This window comes from Loxodonta africana, chromosome X (genome assembly GCF_030014295.1).
Source record: "Loxodonta africana isolate mLoxAfr1 chromosome X, mLoxAfr1.hap2, whole genome shotgun sequence".
Taxonomy (NCBI): domain Eukaryota; kingdom Metazoa; phylum Chordata; class Mammalia; order Proboscidea; family Elephantidae; genus Loxodonta; species Loxodonta africana.
This window is the reverse complement of record NC_087369.1, coordinates 36,443,920-36,461,836: the sequence shown is the minus strand read 5'-3', so window position 1 is coordinate 36,461,836 and position 17,917 is coordinate 36,443,920. Positions and strand designations below refer to the sequence as shown.

At 36.7% G+C, this 17,917-nt stretch overlaps 1 protein-coding gene across 1 annotated transcript in view; it reads left to right on the top strand.

Annotated features, from left to right (window-relative positions):
• The window catches only part of DMD (dystrophin), a 1,889,362-nt gene that overhangs the window by 452,061 nt on the left and 1,419,384 nt on the right, over nucleotides 1-17,917 (top strand). Inside the window, exon 25 of the mRNA XM_010599731.3 lies at nucleotides 4,267-4,428. Coding sequence (XP_010598033.2) covers nucleotides 4,267-4,428 — 162 coding nt within the window. The remainder of the gene's footprint in view (nucleotides 1-4,266; nucleotides 4,429-17,917) is intronic.

Genomic DNA, 17,917 nt, shown 5'->3' with positions numbered 1-17,917 from the left:
TTTCACATGAAGAATCCATTCTTCTAGAGTTTCTTAGATATGCTGCACTCAGATTTAAGTGATTATAATATGGGGGCACAAAGGTTAATTCGTGATTTTAAAAACAGGAATGTGAGGAACATTCATTTCACTGTGGAGAAGACTTTCCATTGCTAACAAAAATTATTAAAATTTTTTAAATTTTATGTTTCACAACAGTTTGAGTAAATGGTAGTACTAATAACTTATTGTTATGAACACTGAAGTTTTACTTCGTTTTCTTTGAAAATTGGATTAATTTTTTTTTCTCCATTGTGTTATTTCTTGGTAACTATTACTAGAGTTCAATTTTCTACTTTTATGTTTTCATTGTCGATTGCAAGTCTTTAATGCCTTTTGAACTTTCCTTATATTAGTTCTTTCTGATTCCCCTTATTGCTGGGTAGGTTAGCTAATGACATGAAATAACATTTTTAAAACAAGAGTTGAGCAGTATTCTGGAACAACAACGAAATTTGATTATTTGTTTAGGACTTTCTACCAACTCCATTCAATGAGACAGCTCAGGTCAAGTGGGCAGAGAGTCCTAGAAAATCCACAGGCCTGGCAGTCCATCAGGGTCTGCCTAATAAGATATTTAGAAATAGAAAACAGCTTATGCCATGACTCGTTCAAAGAATTCTGCAAGCTAAGATTGACATCAGGTCTTTTCACTGCCTGAGATAATCAAAGAATCCGTGTAAATCATTCTCTCTTATTGAATGCCAAGGAGTCCTGGAGGCGCAGTGGTTAAATTGCTGGGCTGCTAACAAAAAAGTTGGTGGTTTGAACCCACCAGCTGTTTTGGAGGAGGAAGATGTGCCAGTCTGCTTCATAAAGATTTAAAAAGATTTACAGCCTTGCTAAACCCTATGGGGCAATTCTGTTCTGTCCTATACGGTCGCTATGAGTCGAAATCAACTCGACAGCAATAAGTTTGGATTTGGAGTATTGATTGCCAGGCTCAGCAAAGAACCAGCACAACTGAGACCAACTCAGCCATCATCTCTTAGGCCACCTCATTTTCTTTGTGTCCATAGAATCTCATGAATAGAAAAAAATAAGATCTCTAAAAATAATTGCCGAGGCTAGATCTGTGGTTTTAAGTTATGCTATATTACATCCTATTCAATTATATTAAAATTCTACAGATGTGCACTGAAGGGTATGCTGTATTTGCCTTTAGCCAGAGAAAGGACCAAATTTTCAAAAACGCCTGAGTAGACAATTACTGCATGCTGTGCTTGGAAGGTTTCTTCAGCCACCTGTCACAATGGTGAAATTTCATCATTAGAGATCCTTTTCTCTGGAGGAGCTCGGGGTAGGCTACAGACAATTATCTTCTACAATGCAGAGGGCTCTGATTATATCCATGAGCACTGTTATCTGAATTATTATGTGATGTAACTTCTAGTTGAAGTTTTGATTTTAAAAGGGAAACTGTGGTTGAATTAGAGTGCAGGGCAAGGTCATGGTCACCGATCATGGATAGAACACATTAACAGAAATAAATTAAAGGTTGCTGCAAATCATATTCCATCCTATTCTGACACTTTTAGTATAAAAATAAAGAAAAAATAACAGGAACTATTTATTCTCCAAAGGATACATTTTTGAGTGATGGTGACCTTTTTTCCCTCAGTATCTTTTGTAAAGCAGTATTTTTTTTTGCCTTTGACCTACTGAAACTTTTCTGTTTCCCCCATTAAAAAGCCTTCCTATAGTATTCATCCAGCCATAAACAAAAGTATTAGGCTTTGTTCTAGGAGCTGGTATTGAGCAATGAACAAGCTAGCCATAATCCCTGACCTCATTAGAGCTCATGGTCTAAAGCCTAAAACTAACCTAACCCATTGCCGTCGAGTTGATTCCGACCCATAACGACCCTATAGCAGATGCAGACAATTAATTGGAAATGGCAATGCAGTGTGATCAGTGATAAGATGGAAATACAAAGTGGAAGAGACACCATAGGAGAGATTTTTTCCCTGAACTTAGAGGGTGTTAGCGATAGCTTCTAGAGAAAGAGATGCCCAAGTTACCAAGGGAGGACTCAGATGATAAATGTAAATTTGACAGAAAAAAAAAAAGAAAGAAAGAAATTGGGAATGTCGTTGTCCCAGGGAAAGGGAGCAGAACGTGTAAGGCTGAGAATCAAAAACGACATGGGCTATGCTAGGAAATGAAAAACAAAACAAACAACAACAACAAAACACTTTTCTATAGTTGGAACAAAAAATAGAAGATATCAAGGGTGGTAGCCTGAAGGGGCTTTTATGTCATATTAAGGACTATGGCTTTTACCCTAAGAAGAAGACTCCCTGGAGGACTTTAAACAGCAAATCATAATTTTATTCTAGAAAGAACACACTTTAGCTGCTTTGCAAGTGGGTTGAGGTGGGGTAGGATACCAGCCAAGAGGCTGGCGCCAGATTTGAAACAAAAGATGATAATGACCTGAACTAGGGTAATGGCAGTGGGGAGAGGAAGCAAATGGTGGAATCAGGAAATTATTAGAAAATAGAAGAAAGGATTGGGGATTGACTGACTGATGAGAGGCAAAATGGTAAAGCACGTAATAGAAGAATGAGAAACGATCCAGAATGATGTCTAACAAAGGCAGCAATTGATTGTGTTTCTCTGAAAAAGAAGAACCAGAGAAGGAGCAAAGCAAGTTGAGGTCAGAATTCGGTGAGACGGAGACACAAAATGAGCACACATTTAGTTTATACTGTTAAATTTTCATGACTGTGGGACATCTAATGAAAATATGCAGTAGGGAAATACATATGTAAGTGTGAGATCCACAGGGAAAACTCAACCAGAGATACAGAGTGGGGAGTTGTTAGCCTACGCGGTGTAAATAAAGCTAAGATTATGTTTAGAATGAGACAAAAAGGGAAGCCTAAGAGAAAATCCTGAAGAAGTCAAGATTTGCAGTCCAGGTAGAAACACTGGGAAAGCCCCTTCGTATTGCATCACTAGCCTTCTAGCTCCTTTTCCTTTGGTCCAGATGCCTTTAGCTTAATTTTTACGTGAGTAACTCTATGTACCAGGTTGACTTTATTAAAGACTAATGAGGCCTTCATATCTTTTAAGCTTATAGCCAACATTTATATTCTAATATAAAGACCAGGATCATTTTTTAAACTCTAACCACATTCCTGGGGAAGAATAGTTTTATTGTATCAGATACTATGCCTATAACCAGTACCGTCGAGTCGATTCCGACTCATAGCGACCCTATAGGACAGAGTAGAACTGCCCCATAGAGTTTCCAAGGAGCACCTGGCAGATTCGAACTGCCAATTCTTTGGTTAGCAGCTGTAGCACTTAACCACTACGCCACCAGGGTTTCCTATGCCTATATCGTATGTTAAAGGACAATACTTGATATGATGCATGGCTTAATGCATTCTCAAGAAGTTGACTGTTCTAATCCTTACTTTTATTACTACTCTTTTAAAGGTGAACAGATCCTTGAAGAGAGACTTTGCAGTCTGTTCAGCATGCTATGTATATTTGAAAAATGTTAAATTATCCTAATCATACTTATAATAACAATCAAGATTAATTGCAGCTACATTTTTTTTATATTAGGATTACTTATTATTTGTTGGACTTCAGTAGTAACACAAATGCAACTGTACAAACAATTTCCATAACCCGAATTGTGAAAAAACCTAGGGAGAAAAAGGCCATACAAAACTGGTTGAAACAATATTGAAAAATACATCCTACCCAGGCGGTTATCTAAAATTCTCTTTTTGAAAAGGAGCTGATCCTGAACAGACTGTACATGTGTCTCACTGGTGGAAGTGGATTATCTATCTTGAATTGGATTGTGATGACGATGACCCTATTCTAAGTAAACCAAATCTCTTGAACTATGTAATGAGATCAGGAGGAACACTGAGCCTGAGAAAGACAGATTGCAGTGCCTGTGATGAGTCCACTATTTTTTTTCCCCAGCCTCTTGCCTTGATGTACTTAACACTGTGGTTTTGTCCTGCAGAGAGTCCTAATCCTGGAGTTCTGTGTGCTAATTCTTTTTGTTTTCTTCATTATTTTTATTTTTATAAGCACAGCTGAATGAGTGGCAGGAAGCTGCGAAATCTATCTTACAAAAAGGTGATTGTGGAAGAATCTAGTACCTTTATTTTGCAGCAGGATTGCAGGAAAACTATCCTGATTGTACATTTAACTAATTCACCTTTCTTTATTTCTTTCTTTCTTTTTTTTCTTTAGGCCGTGAGGAGACAAAAGTTGCTTGAACAAAGTATCCAGTCAGCCCAAGAGCTCGAAAAATCCTTACGCTTAATTCAGGAGTCCCTTGAATCCATTGACAAGCAGTTGGCAGCTTATATTGCAGACAAAGTGGATGCAGCTCAAGTGCCTCAGGAAGCCCAGGCAAGTACAACTGGGAAACAGCTTCTGTTCTTTTGTTTTTATTTTCTGAACAAGACGTTGCTGAGTTTCCAACTGAACAATTATTCATCTGGTTGTGCAGAGGTTTGTTTTGATTGATTGATTTGAAGATTTGGATGGAAGTGAGAAAAAAACTCTAGATTAATGCTCTAAGGTTTATTTTTGAGAATATGTAATAGAGTACTTTTAAATGAAGACACTTAAAGACAGAAGCTTTATCACACTGAGGTCTGATGTAGATCAGTGTTTTCAAACTGTACTGTAGCTACAGGGAAACCATAGGAATATAAATGTTAAAGAAAATATTTTCTTACAGTAAAATTAAAAATGCAGTCTCAAACATTTTATTATCAAGAGTCATCATTGTCTTCATGGAATCACAAGCCATAGGCTCTCTATTTTTTTTTATACACTGAATGCGTTGCAAGTAATTAATAACATAAGACATTAGAAATATAAATTTACATTTCATTTGCAATGATGATGTCTTATATACTAACATGTACTCACACACACACACACACACATTCCACTACGTATGCAATCCAACTTATGAAAAGTATTTAACCAGTTTTTCTAGAGTGAAAGTAAAAATAGTAATGGAGATAAGTATAAGTTGATTTTATAATGAGTATATTTAGGCTGTATCTATATTTGTTTTACCATTGGAAGTATTTTTTAATGCAAAGTTTCTATTTTTAATCAACATTTTAAATATATGTAAAGTACCATAGGTGTCATTTATCTCCATGCCTCTAGGATTTTGTGGTAGTAAAGTAACGTAGCTTCTTGCCAATTCTTGTGTGGATGTCATGAATCGGATAACCAAAGATAGCTCAGGCCTCTATGCTATGAGTTGAGGAGCACTCCACCACTGATTGGTGGAGATACCTACATTTTTTTCACTTTCAAATTATTTTTCAAGCAAAATATTGGATTTGTAGATCATGGTGGCAGTGTAATTGCAGTGAATAAATCACAGTTAAATGGGTACTTACAGCATCAGTTTACACAATTCCACGGGTTTGTTTATCATATTGTCTTATTTTGACCAAGAAAAGTATCTGAGAATATAGGGCAGAATACAGGAAGTTTCAATAGGCTTAAAAACTCCAGAGCTAAAGGATTGATTCCTCATGGAAAGTAAATCACTGCAATACAGAATGAAGAAAGGGAAGTTTGGGAAGATAAGATCCTAATAATAAAGTCCTCATCATAGTTTTTACTGGGACAGCAAGCATAAATATTGTAGCAGAAATGGGGAATATCTAGTAGATATACTGAGAGAGTTTAACCTTCCCAGTATATGCATTGCTTCAGACTTGAACAATTCAAGTTCTCTAGTGTTAGCAATTCCTACTAGTTGCTGTTGAGTCTACTTAGACTCATGGTGGCTCAATGTGTGTAAAAGTAGAACTGTGCTCCCTAGGATTTTCAATGGCTTTTTTTTTTTTTTTTCAGAATTAGATCACCAGATCTTTCTTCTGTGGGACCTCTGGGTGGGTGGATTTAAACCCTCAACCTTTTGGTTAGCAGCCGAGTGTGTTAACACTTCGTACCACCCAGGGACTCCCAACTATTCCTAAGACTGTTCAAATTTAATGTATGATAGAAATGGGACATTGTTACTGAATTGAGAAAAACTATATGACTATAAACTAAATGCAGAGAGAAGCGATTTTGTGTGTTTGTGTGTGTGTATGTGTGTGATGGTTAAGATTATGTGTCAACTTGGTTGGGCCATGATTCTCAGTGTTTTGGTAGTTGTATAATGTTGTAATCACTTTCCTGTTGAAATTTGATATGTGATCACCCCCATGATGGAATCTGCTGAGTGGTACCGGCAGGGGAGGGGCCTGTGGTGGCTCACCACTCCCTCAGCCTTCATCTCTCTGCCTTCCGCTGTCTACTGTCTTCTCCTGCTCACCTTGCAAAAGGTCGTTGGCTTGTTCTGGATCCAGCACCTGCCTCTTGTCTGACCTCTGGTTCTTGGGACTTGAGCTAACAGCTTACCTGTCCATCTTGGGATTCGCTGATCTTCACCACCTGCGAGCAAGAGTCCTGCTCCCCAACCTACCTATCCTGGGTTCACCAGCCCCTGCAGCTACATGAATCAGGAGAAACCTTGCAATCTTGTCTGCCAACCTTGGGGATTCCTCAACCGTCACAACCTGTGAGTGGGAGCCCTGCTCTCCAACCTGCTCATCTTGGGTTCACCAGCTTCTGCGGCTCTGTGAATTGGGAAGGGACTCTATCCTGATCCAAGGACTTGGGACGGTCCAACCTCTACAATTACATGAGCAGTTCCCTTAATATAAACCTCTCTATATATATTTATGGAAGCCCTGGTGGCATAGTGGTTGAGTGGTATGGCTGCTAACCAAGAGGTCGGCAGTTAGAATCTGCCAGGTGCTCCTTGGAAACTCTATGGGGCAGTTCTACTCTGTTCTATAGGGTCATTATGAGTTGGAATCAACTTGATGGCAGTGGGTTTTTCATATATATATATATATATATATACACACACACACACATACACGCATTACTGGTTTTGCTTCTCTACAAAACCCAACCTAAGACAGTGTGTGTCACATGTCCTTGGAAGAGTGCCTGATTAGAGACAGCAACTGACTTTCTGAATAAAGTTCAGAAAAATTTGAACTAAACAAATGCTAAACATTAAAGTTAGAATTTTATACTTTAAAATATAGAAAGAGGTACTTTTTGAGGCTTATGGAATGAAACTATGAATAACAAATTTGAGATAGGCAAACACTTATTTTTTTTTTCTTTTTAATAAATGGGTGCAACACTGGGCTCCAATATAGCAATGATTGTGGGGATAGTGCAGGACCAGGCAGTGTTTTGTTCCATTGTACATAGGGTCACTATGAGTCAGAACCAGTGTGATGGCACCTAACAACAACAAGAAGGTATTAGGTAGGTTTCCGTGGATGGTGCAAATGGCTAAGCACGCAATAAAAAAAAAAAAAAAAAGAGGCTTTCACAAAAATATATCAGTCTTGTTTAGTTAAAAAGGCTATGATGTTGGACTTCGTGTTTCATTTTATATAGATATGAATGCAGGATTCTATAAACTTGAATACAATATACTAACTTGTAATGATATAAGATATATTCCTTTTGGTGTTATCAAATAAAAAAAAAGGTATAGTATAAAAATATAATTAACTATACCAAAAACAAAAACCGAACCTGTTGCCATCAAGTCAATTCCAACTCATAGCAACCCTATAGGACAGAGAAGAACAGCCCCATAGAGTTTCTAAGGAGCACTTGGTGGATTTGAACTGCCGACCGTTTGGTTAACAGACGTAGCTCTTAACCACTGTACCACCAAGGTTTCCATATAATTAACTCTAGCAGTTGAAAAGTACTTGCAAATGGCAGCACACGTGGAAAATAAGTTTCAGATGTACTTGAAGGAACAGATTTTAGAGTATTAACAAGTTCAAATCCACTTTCTGTGCAGTTCCGGTTGCACCTGTATTTTCAAGATCATTCTGGACATTGAATTCCTCCAATGGTAATATATAATGTTGGAAAATGCAAGCCATCCAAAAGCTATTGAAACCTTCTTCTCCATGATTTTATTTTAAGATGACAGCAAGGGAATTGTTTTCTGGAACAGTGTTATCACGTACTCAGATTTACTTTAAGAATTGCCTTTCCAGAAGTTCAACTTCAAACTCCTTTGAAAGAAACAAATAGAGTAAAGCGGTTGTCTGTGAAATAAGGACTTAAATGCAGTGTGTCAGAAAAAGGACCTCCCTAACAGTACCAAAATGACATTTTTCAAAGTATATAAAATGAGAGCTAAGTTTAATGCTTTGTATTAATATAAAATAAATAAATAAATAAATGTGTTTCTTTAAATTTGGGTGAAAGTTCATTGCTAATTAAGAGATTAATGGGCTTTCTGAGAAACGAAAGTATACCTATTCGGCATTGGTATACTTTCCTTTCTCAGAAATTTATTTTTTGTTTTCATTTATCACTGAGACGCAGGACAAAATGAATGACGTTACCTTGTTTGGTACACTTCAAAGTATGTGCTCAGATTTTCTGTCAAATACTGGTCACATAGATTTGTGGATGTCTGACTCCACCGTGTGGTATGCTTGTGGCTTTGCTTCTAAATTTAAATCTGTTAACAGAGCCTTTAGTTTCTACCTCTTAGGATTGTTTGAGATCTTCGGGCTTAAAATAACTCTCAAGGTTAAGGAGATGTAATTTTCTGTCTAGTATAATTTTCCTAAATATTAAAGCAGATGTAGATCAAGAAACTTCCTTAAATTTGCACCTGCATTTATAACTACAGATTATAAGGGCAATTCCCACTGCCTCAGCATGTTAATTGATCACTTACTGTCACAATTAGAGAATCAGGCCTTCTGATTCTGAACCAAATTTAAAAAAAAAAAATACTTTTTACGTTAGTGGCATCAGCTTACAAGAATAAAACTCAACCTTTTGGGCAGTAAAACTACATCCCACAAGAATATCCGTGCATATATCGATCTGTGAGTATTTTATTTAGAAAAACAGAACTAAACCAAACCAAAATCTAAATAGCATTACCAGAACATCAGCTTCTCATTTAGGTAGAGATTTTTGTTAAAGTACAAAATTAGGATGGCATCTTACTGATTTAAGCAGAATCATTCAAGTGGAGGAAAATAATCTTCTGGATGTAGTAATATATCGTCTAGATATAGAAATCAGAATCTTAAGAACTATCCCAAGAAGAGTATGATTAAAAATGTAAAAGTCCATATAATTGTTTCTTTGAAATAATTTTAACGAACAAATTCACCAAGGTATATAACTGCAAAGAAAACCCGATGCAAGCATAGTTGTTCCCTCCTTAATATAGAAGAGCGTAGTGAAATGCAGAGGGCTTTAGTTTTAGCACCTAAAATCTTCTAGCAAAAATCCCAGTGACCAGGCTACACTCAAAACCAATCATGTTAGATTCTCTGGAGTTAATTCAGGCTTCAGAATTTTTGGAAGCTACATTAGTTTTATATTACCAGTGTGCATCCAAGGTTGAGTACTAGTATAGATAGTTAATTACTGGTAATGACAGTAAGGCTCTAGTCTTTTTTTTGCCATCACACTTCTCACCACTCTTTTCTCATGCTTCTCACCTGTAGTTGTGTCAGGATTTCAGTGGGCAGAAATCACACTTCTGATGTCTTCCCTTGGTATTCTGATTGCCTTTCATTCTTATTGGAAAAGGGTGAAAGTAGAAAACCTAGCTGAGAACTATTTCACTAATTAGCTTAGACAAATAGAATTTTCAATACGGGTGCTTGACACTGAACTTGGCTTTGTTTTCTTAATTTCATTTGTTTTTCTAATTCATCATATGTTAATATGCCAATTAACTTGAGTATACTTCTCAATCATTTTAGGAGTCAGCAATAACTATGCCTAAATAGCTATTAAAATACCTATTATCCTTAAAATTAAGAAGGTACTTCAACCCACACGTTTTCTTCCTGAATTTTCAGTAACCTCATATCTTGAATGTCTAATATGGAAGAACATTTTCATACGTGCACCTGCTGGAATGCTCCATGCCATTATGTGTTGATGACGCACATTGTGTAGCGGAGAGCTTGACCCTGTTGCTTAGATTACCACCAGAAGCAGTGAGGTTGGCTAGCATTGATTGCAATAGTACAACTATGCTATTCCCTTGTCCTGCGGATTCCTGATCCCATCTTTTGTAAGCTCCTCACACATAGTAGATTTATGGGCATGGATAGACAAAAGAAAATAAACCAATTTAGGAAAGATGACATTATCGTCAAAGGAAAGGCTCTCATAATACAAAATACATAAACCAAAGACAAACCAAACCATTGCCACAGTAGAACTGTCCCCCATAGGGTTTTTAAAGCTGTGACCTTTCAGAAGCAAATCATCAGGCCTTTCTTCAGAGGCATGTCTAAGTGGGTTTGAACTGCCAACCTTTAGGTTGATAGTTGAATGTTTAACTGTGCTACCCAGGGACTCGTAAAATTGAAAAGTTCTCTATTTCATTTATCATGCTGGGACTTTTGCATGTTCCAGAGTCTAGTGCAAACCAGGTTTCTTCCTCCCTGCTCGCTTTTCCTCCCATTAACCATGTGGCTAAAATTTCGTATCAATAAATAGAAAAAGGAGATCTTCTTTTTACTAAAGAAAGCTGTTCATTTAAGCTGATTGTGTTCATTACACATCAAAAGAATTCATAATTGAGGTCTTCCTGTATTTATTGAAGCCAAATCTTATAACTCACTTTAAATATTTTTGACTGTATTTAAATGTAAGCATTCCAAACTATCAAAATCAATTGCTTAAAAAAAAAATAAGGACCCAAATACAGATTTTGGCCTATCAGATTAAGCTTGTAATTTCATTAGGGAATAAAAAAGACTTTTATAGTGTAAATAGGCACATTTGATAGCCAAATGGCTCAGAACAGTTTAACTTTACAGCCTACTTCACTGATTTATGAATCAGATGGTATTGAACACGCATGGGGAAATGTGTTCAGGATTTATGTGATAATGAAATAATTTAACAATAAAAGAAGAAAATGGAGAACTATTCCAGAGATTTGGGTTCAAATATTAAAGCCAATTCAGCCATAAGCAGAAATAATACTTGTCTTTTTTTCTTTGCAAAGTACATACTATTATGAACCCAATGCAGTTAATTTTAAATGAGCTCTAACACTGAAATACTGTGATGAAGCACTCGGCTGCTAACTAGGAAGGTCGGCAGTTGGAACCCACCAACTGCCCCGTGGGAGAAAGATGTGACCGTCTGTTTCCGTAAAGATTCACAGCCTTGGAAACCCTATGGGGCAGTTCTACTCTGTCCTATACGGTCGCTATGAGTCTGAATCAGCTTGATGGAAATCGGTTTAAGTTTTTTATATGTTACCATATAGAGCAGATTGCTTCACAATTTAGAGACTGGGTGCTGCGGTGGTTAAGAGCTTGGCTGCTAACTAAAAGGTCGGCAGTTTGAATCCACTAGCTGCTCCTTGGAAACCCTATGGGGCAGTTCTATTCTGTCCTATAGGGTCACTGTGAGTAGGAATCAACTGAACGACAACGAGCTTGGTTATCATTGCTCTGTTAACATGTTTAGTAGTATGTAAAATAATCAAAAGCAAGAGTTGTAGAAGATGCGAAAGATTAGAAACATACCATACATCATTGAGCACTGAAATAACCTCACAGTATCCTGACCTTAAGGGTAGTTACGGTTCAGTGGGAGAGTACTCACCTCCTATGCAGGAGACCCAATTTCAATTTCTAGACAATTTACCTCAAGTGCAGACACTACCCATCTGTCAGTGTGGGCTTGTAGGAAGCAGATCAACAGGTCTTTCTCCAGCAGAGATGCTGGGTGAGTTCAAACAGCCAACCTTTTGGTTACCAGCTGAGTGCTTCACCACTGCGACACCAGGGATCCTTGTCAGCCCTCTATCAAGCCATAATTAACCTACAACTTCTATAATTTCCCAATATTTCTGTGCCGAATTCTAAATATTGCCCTACAAGTTTCGTTGCTTCACTTACTAATATGAAAGGTAACCACAAGTGTTCGAAAATACATATTTATAAGGGCAATTCCATTTTCATCATTATTATTATCATCGTTGTAACTAATCATAACATCACTTCGCAGGTGTGTTACATGAAATAATAATTCTACACAATATTCATTGTTTTAAAAGTTTTGTGATCAAGCTTACTTGAAACAATTTGCATGGTGTATTTCTATCTTGGAGATTTATTTTCCAACTTTTTTATTTTCAAATCTTAGAAGTTTAACCTAAACTTAATAAACCACAGAAACCCGTTTTTCCATGAATCTGTTAACATAACATAGAACTCATATGTCAAGGAACCCTGGGAAATGCTAAAAGACAATGTTTTCTTTTGACAATTCTCCAATTCCTACAAGAGCAGAAAGGTAATCAGTTAATTTCTTAACGTTTCTAACCTAAAGCTGTACCAAGTACTTGTAGCTGAACTAAGTCTAAAGCTAAATTCTTTACAGTGATATTAAAATGTGTTTAGTTTTTGCACACATCTACACACATGCACACATATGTTAAACATTCATTTAGCGAATAAGGATTGAGCTATCCAATATGCCTCACATTCCTAAACAGAACCTATGGCCAAGTCGTTAGACTATAACAAGCTCTTTGGACTGCTGCATATTCCTGATAGGAGTCCAAAAACTTCTCCATCTGACAAAATTTAATTTATAGGCAATATTATTTATAATTTATCTAATCAATTTATTACTTTATGAACACACTTTTATTATACTTTTTTTATAAACAGTAATTTAAAAAACTGTGTGAATGTCTTCACTTTTTCTTTCTTGAACTATTATGAAGTATAATCTGAAATCTTTATAAGTTATTTGTCCATGGTCATAATTACATTTTTTGCATATTTGCCATGTTTTAAAAGTACACATTATCCAAGACCCTTCAGTGCATTTTCTTTAATTTTGTAAGTGTGTCTCTAATGTATTATATATGACCATTTCCTGTCCTTGAGAATGCAGTTTCAAAATTACCATCTGATTACACTCAACAGTATTACATTTTTTTCATTAAGACCGTCATCATGGCATCTTTTAATATTCGTCTTTCCAAAATATTTTGTTATTTTCTCAAGAACCATTTTCTTTCTTTCCTATCACAAGAGCTCCAATAGTAACTTGATAAAAAATTCCTGTATTCCATTAAAATATTTGAGACAGCTACAGCTTAATTTTGCTGCCATTTTCTGTCATTAATTTGATATATGAGAGTAGTCTGATGAGGTAAATCATGATAAAAGGCTCCACTCTGCTCAGTTAATTGTAAAGTGCTATATTGGAAATGTCATTAATATTTGATTGATTTTTACTTTCATAAATTGCCCTTTCCTATCATTCATGAAAAAATGGTTATTTCCTTTTCAATTGGTGTTTTCTTTTCTATTTTCAATATATCATGCTAGTCATGACTATGATTTCTGTGTTGTTATTCTGTTTTTAATCACGAGGCTGTAATTTGCTTTACATTATTTTACTTTTATGAAAAAAAATCTGGTAATTCTCAAAGACTGGATTATGAACTTCTAATAGTACCTAGATGAATATTCCAAACCAGTAGCCCTGATTTGCTACTTCCTTTCACTTTGATTTCTCTTAGTATTTTCTGATTTTAATAAGATGTAAGGCTGACAATTTGATAAGATTAAATTTTTGTTTTTGTTTTTTAACTGTGTATCACCCACCTCCTGGTAGATTCATATCCTAGGTGACAAGAGAACTCAATTTGTATACCCTTCAGATTTTTAGGAGATTTTACCAATCTGGTAACTAATTATGAAAATCATTTCCATAGGATTAAAACTCCCATTCCCAATGTTTTCTTCTACAGTATTATTTCATTTCATTGTCTGATTATAATGTTAAAGATAATTTCATTTTCAAAGGTTAAACATTTTCCTAGAATTTTTTTAAATAATTTTATTTTGCTTTAAGTGAAAGTTTACAAATCTAGTCAGTCTCTCACACAAAAACCCATGTACACCTTGCTACACACTCCCAATTACTCTACCCCCAATGAGACAGCCCGCTCTCTCCCTCCACTCCCTCTTTTCGTGTCCATTTCGCCAGCTTCTAAGCCCCTCCACCCTCTCATCTGCCCTCCAGGCAGGAGATGCCAACATAATCTCAAGTGTCCACCTCATCCAAGAAGCTCAATTCTCACCAGCATCTCTCTCCAAACCATTGTCCACTCCAATCCATGTCTGAAGAGTTAGCTTTGGGAATGGTTGCTGCCCTGGGCCAACAGAAGGTCTGGGGGCCATGACCACCGGGGCCCTTCTAGTCTCAGGCAGACCATTAAGTCTGGTCTTATGAGAATTTGGGGTCTGCATCCCACTGCTCTCCTGCTCCTTCGGGGGTTCTCTGTTGTGTTCCCTGTCAGGGCAGTCATCGGTTGTAGCCGGACACCATCTAGTTCTTCTGGTCTCAGGATGATGTAGTCGCTGGTTCATGTGGCCCTTTCTGTCTCTTGGGCTCATAATCGCCTTGTGTCCTTGGTGTTCTTCATTCTCCTTTGATCCAGGTGGGTTGAGACCAATTGATGCATCTTAGGTGGCTGCTTGCTAGCATTTAAGACCCCAGACGCCACTCTTGAAAGTGGGATGCAGAATGTTTTCTTAATAGATTTTATTATGCCAATTGACTTCGATGTCCCCTGAAGCCATGGTCCCCAGACCCCTGCTCCTGCTATGCTGGCCTTCAAAGCATTCAGTTTATTCAGGAAACTTCTTTGCTTTTCATTTAGACCAATTGTGCCGACCTCCCCTGTATTGTGTGCTGTCTTTCCCTTTGCCTAAAGTAGTTCTTATTTACTATCTAACTAGTGAACACACCTCTCCCACCCTCTCTCCCTCCCCCCTCTCGTAACCACAAAAGAATGTTTTCTTCTCAGTTTAAACTATTTCTCAAGTTCTTATTATAGTCTTATACAATATTTGTCCTTTTGCAAATGACTAATTTCATTCAGCATAATGCCTTCCAGATTCCTCCATGTTATGAAATGTTTCACAGATTCCTCACTGTTCTTTATCAATGCGTAGTAGTCCATTGTGTGAATATACCATAATTTATTTATCCATTCATCCGTTGATGGGCACCTTGGTTGCTTCCATGTTTTTGCTATTGTAAACAGTGCTGCAATAAACATGGGTGTGCATATATCTGGTCTTGTAAAGGCTCTTATATCTCCAGGATATATTCCAAGGAGTGGGATTGCTGGATCGTAAGATAGTTCTATTTCTAGCTTTTTGAGGAAGCGCCAGATCGATTTCCAAAGTGGTTGTACCATTGACATTCCCACCAGCAGTGTAGAAGTGTTCCAATCCCTCCACAGCCTCTCCAACATTTATTATTTTGTTTTTTTGATTAATGCCAGCCTTGTTATTTTTTGTTGGAGTGAGATAAAATCTCATTGTAGTTTTGATCTGCATTTCTCTAATGACTAATGATCGTGAACATTTCCTCATAAATCTGTTAGCTACCTGAATGTCTTCTTTAGTGAAGTGTCTATTCATATCTTTGGCCCATTTTTTAATTGGGTTATTGGTCTTTTTGCAGTTGAGTTTTTGCAGTGTCACTTAGATGTTAGAGATCAGGCGCTGATCCTAAATGCCATAGCTAAAAAATTTTCCCAGTCTGTAGGTAGTCTTTTTACTCTTTTGGTGAAGTCTTTGGATGAGCATAGGTGTTTGATTTTTTAGGAGCTCCCAGTTATCTAGTTTTTCTTCTACATTCTTTATAATGTTTTCTGTACTGTTTATGCCATGTATTAGGGCTCCTAACATTGTCCCTATTTTTTCTTCCATGATCTTTATCATTTTAGATTTTATATTTAGGCCTTTGATCCATTTTGAGTTAGTTTTTGTGCATGGAGTGAGGTATGGGACTTGTTTCATTTTTTTGCAGATGGATATCCAGTTATGCCAGCACCATTTGTTAAAAAGATTGTCTTTTCCCCATTTAACTGTTTTGGGGCCTTTGTCAAATATCAGCTGCTCATATGTGGATGGATTTATGTCTGGATTCTCAATTCTGTTCCATTGGTCCATGTATCTGTTGTTGTACCAGTACCAGGCTGTTTTGACTACTGTGGCGGTATAATAGGTTGTAAAATCAGGTAAAGTAAGGCCTCCCCCTTTGTTCTTTATCCGGGGCCTCTTTCCCTTCCATATGAAATTGCTGATTTGTTTCTCCATCTCATTAAAGAATGTCCTTGGGATTTGGATCAGAATTGCATTAAATGTATAGATTGCTTTTGGTAGAATAGAAATTTTTATAATGTTAAGTCTTCCTATCCACGACCAAGGTATGTTCTTCCCCTTCTGTAAGTCTCTTTTGGTTTCTTGCAGAAGTGTACTGTAGTTTTCTTTGTATAAGTCTTTTACATCTCTGGTAAGATTTATTCCTGAGTGTTTTATCTTCTTGGGGGTACTGTAAATGGTACTGATTTGGTGATTTCCCCTTCGATGTTCTTTTTGTTGGTGTAGAGGAATCCAACTGATTTTTGTACGTTTATCTTTTGTCCCAATACTCTGCTGAACTCTTCTGTTAGTTTCCATAAGTTTCCTTAGGGTTTTCTGTGTATAAAATCATGTCATCTGCAAATAGAGATACTTTGACTTCTTCCTTGCCAATCTGGATGCCCTTTATTTCTTTATTTAGCCTAATTGCTCTGGCTAGGACTTCCAGCACAATGTTGAATAAGAGTGGTGATAAGGGGCATCCTTGTGTGGTTCCCGATCTCAAGGGGAATGTTTTCAGGCCCTCTCAATTTATAATGATGTTGGCTGTTGGCTTTGTATAAATGCCCTTTATTATGTTGAGGAATTTTCCTTCTATTCCTATTTTGCTGAGAGTTTTTGTCATGAATGAGTGTTGAATTTTGTCAAATGCCTTTTCTGCATCAATTGATAAAGTCATGTGATTCTTGTCTTTTGTTTTATTTATGTAGTGGATTGCATTAACTCTTTTTCTAATGTTGAACCATCCCTGCATACCTGGTATGAATCCCACTTGGTCATGGTGAATTATTTTTTGATATGTTGTTGCATTCTATTGGCTAGAATTTTGTTGAGGATTTTTGCATATACTTTCCTGAGGAATATAGGTCTATAATTTTCTTTTCTTGTGGTGTCTTTACCTGGTTTTGGTATCAGGGATATGGTGGCTTCATAGAATGAGTTTGGTAGCATTCCGTCCTTTTCTGTGCTTTGAAATAACTTTGGTAGTAGTGGTGTTAAGTCTTCTCTGAAATTTGGTAGAACTCTGCAGTGACGCCATCTGGACCAGGGCTTTTTTTTTGTTGGTAGTATTTTGACTACCTTTTCAATCTCTTCTTTTGCTATGGGTCTATTTAGTTGTTCTACCTCTGTTTGTGTTAGTTTAGATTGGTAGTGTGTTTCTAGGAATTCATCCATTTCTTCTAGGTTTTCAAATTTGAGTATAGTTTTTCATACTAATCTGATATGATTCTTTTAATTTCAGTTGGGTCTGTTGTAATATCGCCCCTCTCATTTCTTATTTGGGTTATTTGCTTCCTGTCCTGTTTTTCTTTTGTCAGTTTGGCCAGTGGTTTATCAATTTTGTTGATTTTTTTTTAAAAAAAATGGCTTTTGGTTTGTTAATTCTTTCAATTGTTTTTCTGTTTTCTATTTCATTTAGTTCAGCTCTAACTTTTATTATTTGTTTTCTTCTGGTGCCTGTGGGTTTCTTTTGTTGCTCTCTTTCTATTTGTTCAAGCTGTAGGGATAATTCTTTGATTTTGGCCCTTTCTTCTTTTTGGATGTGTGCATTTATTGATATAAATTGGCCTCTGAGCACCGCTTTT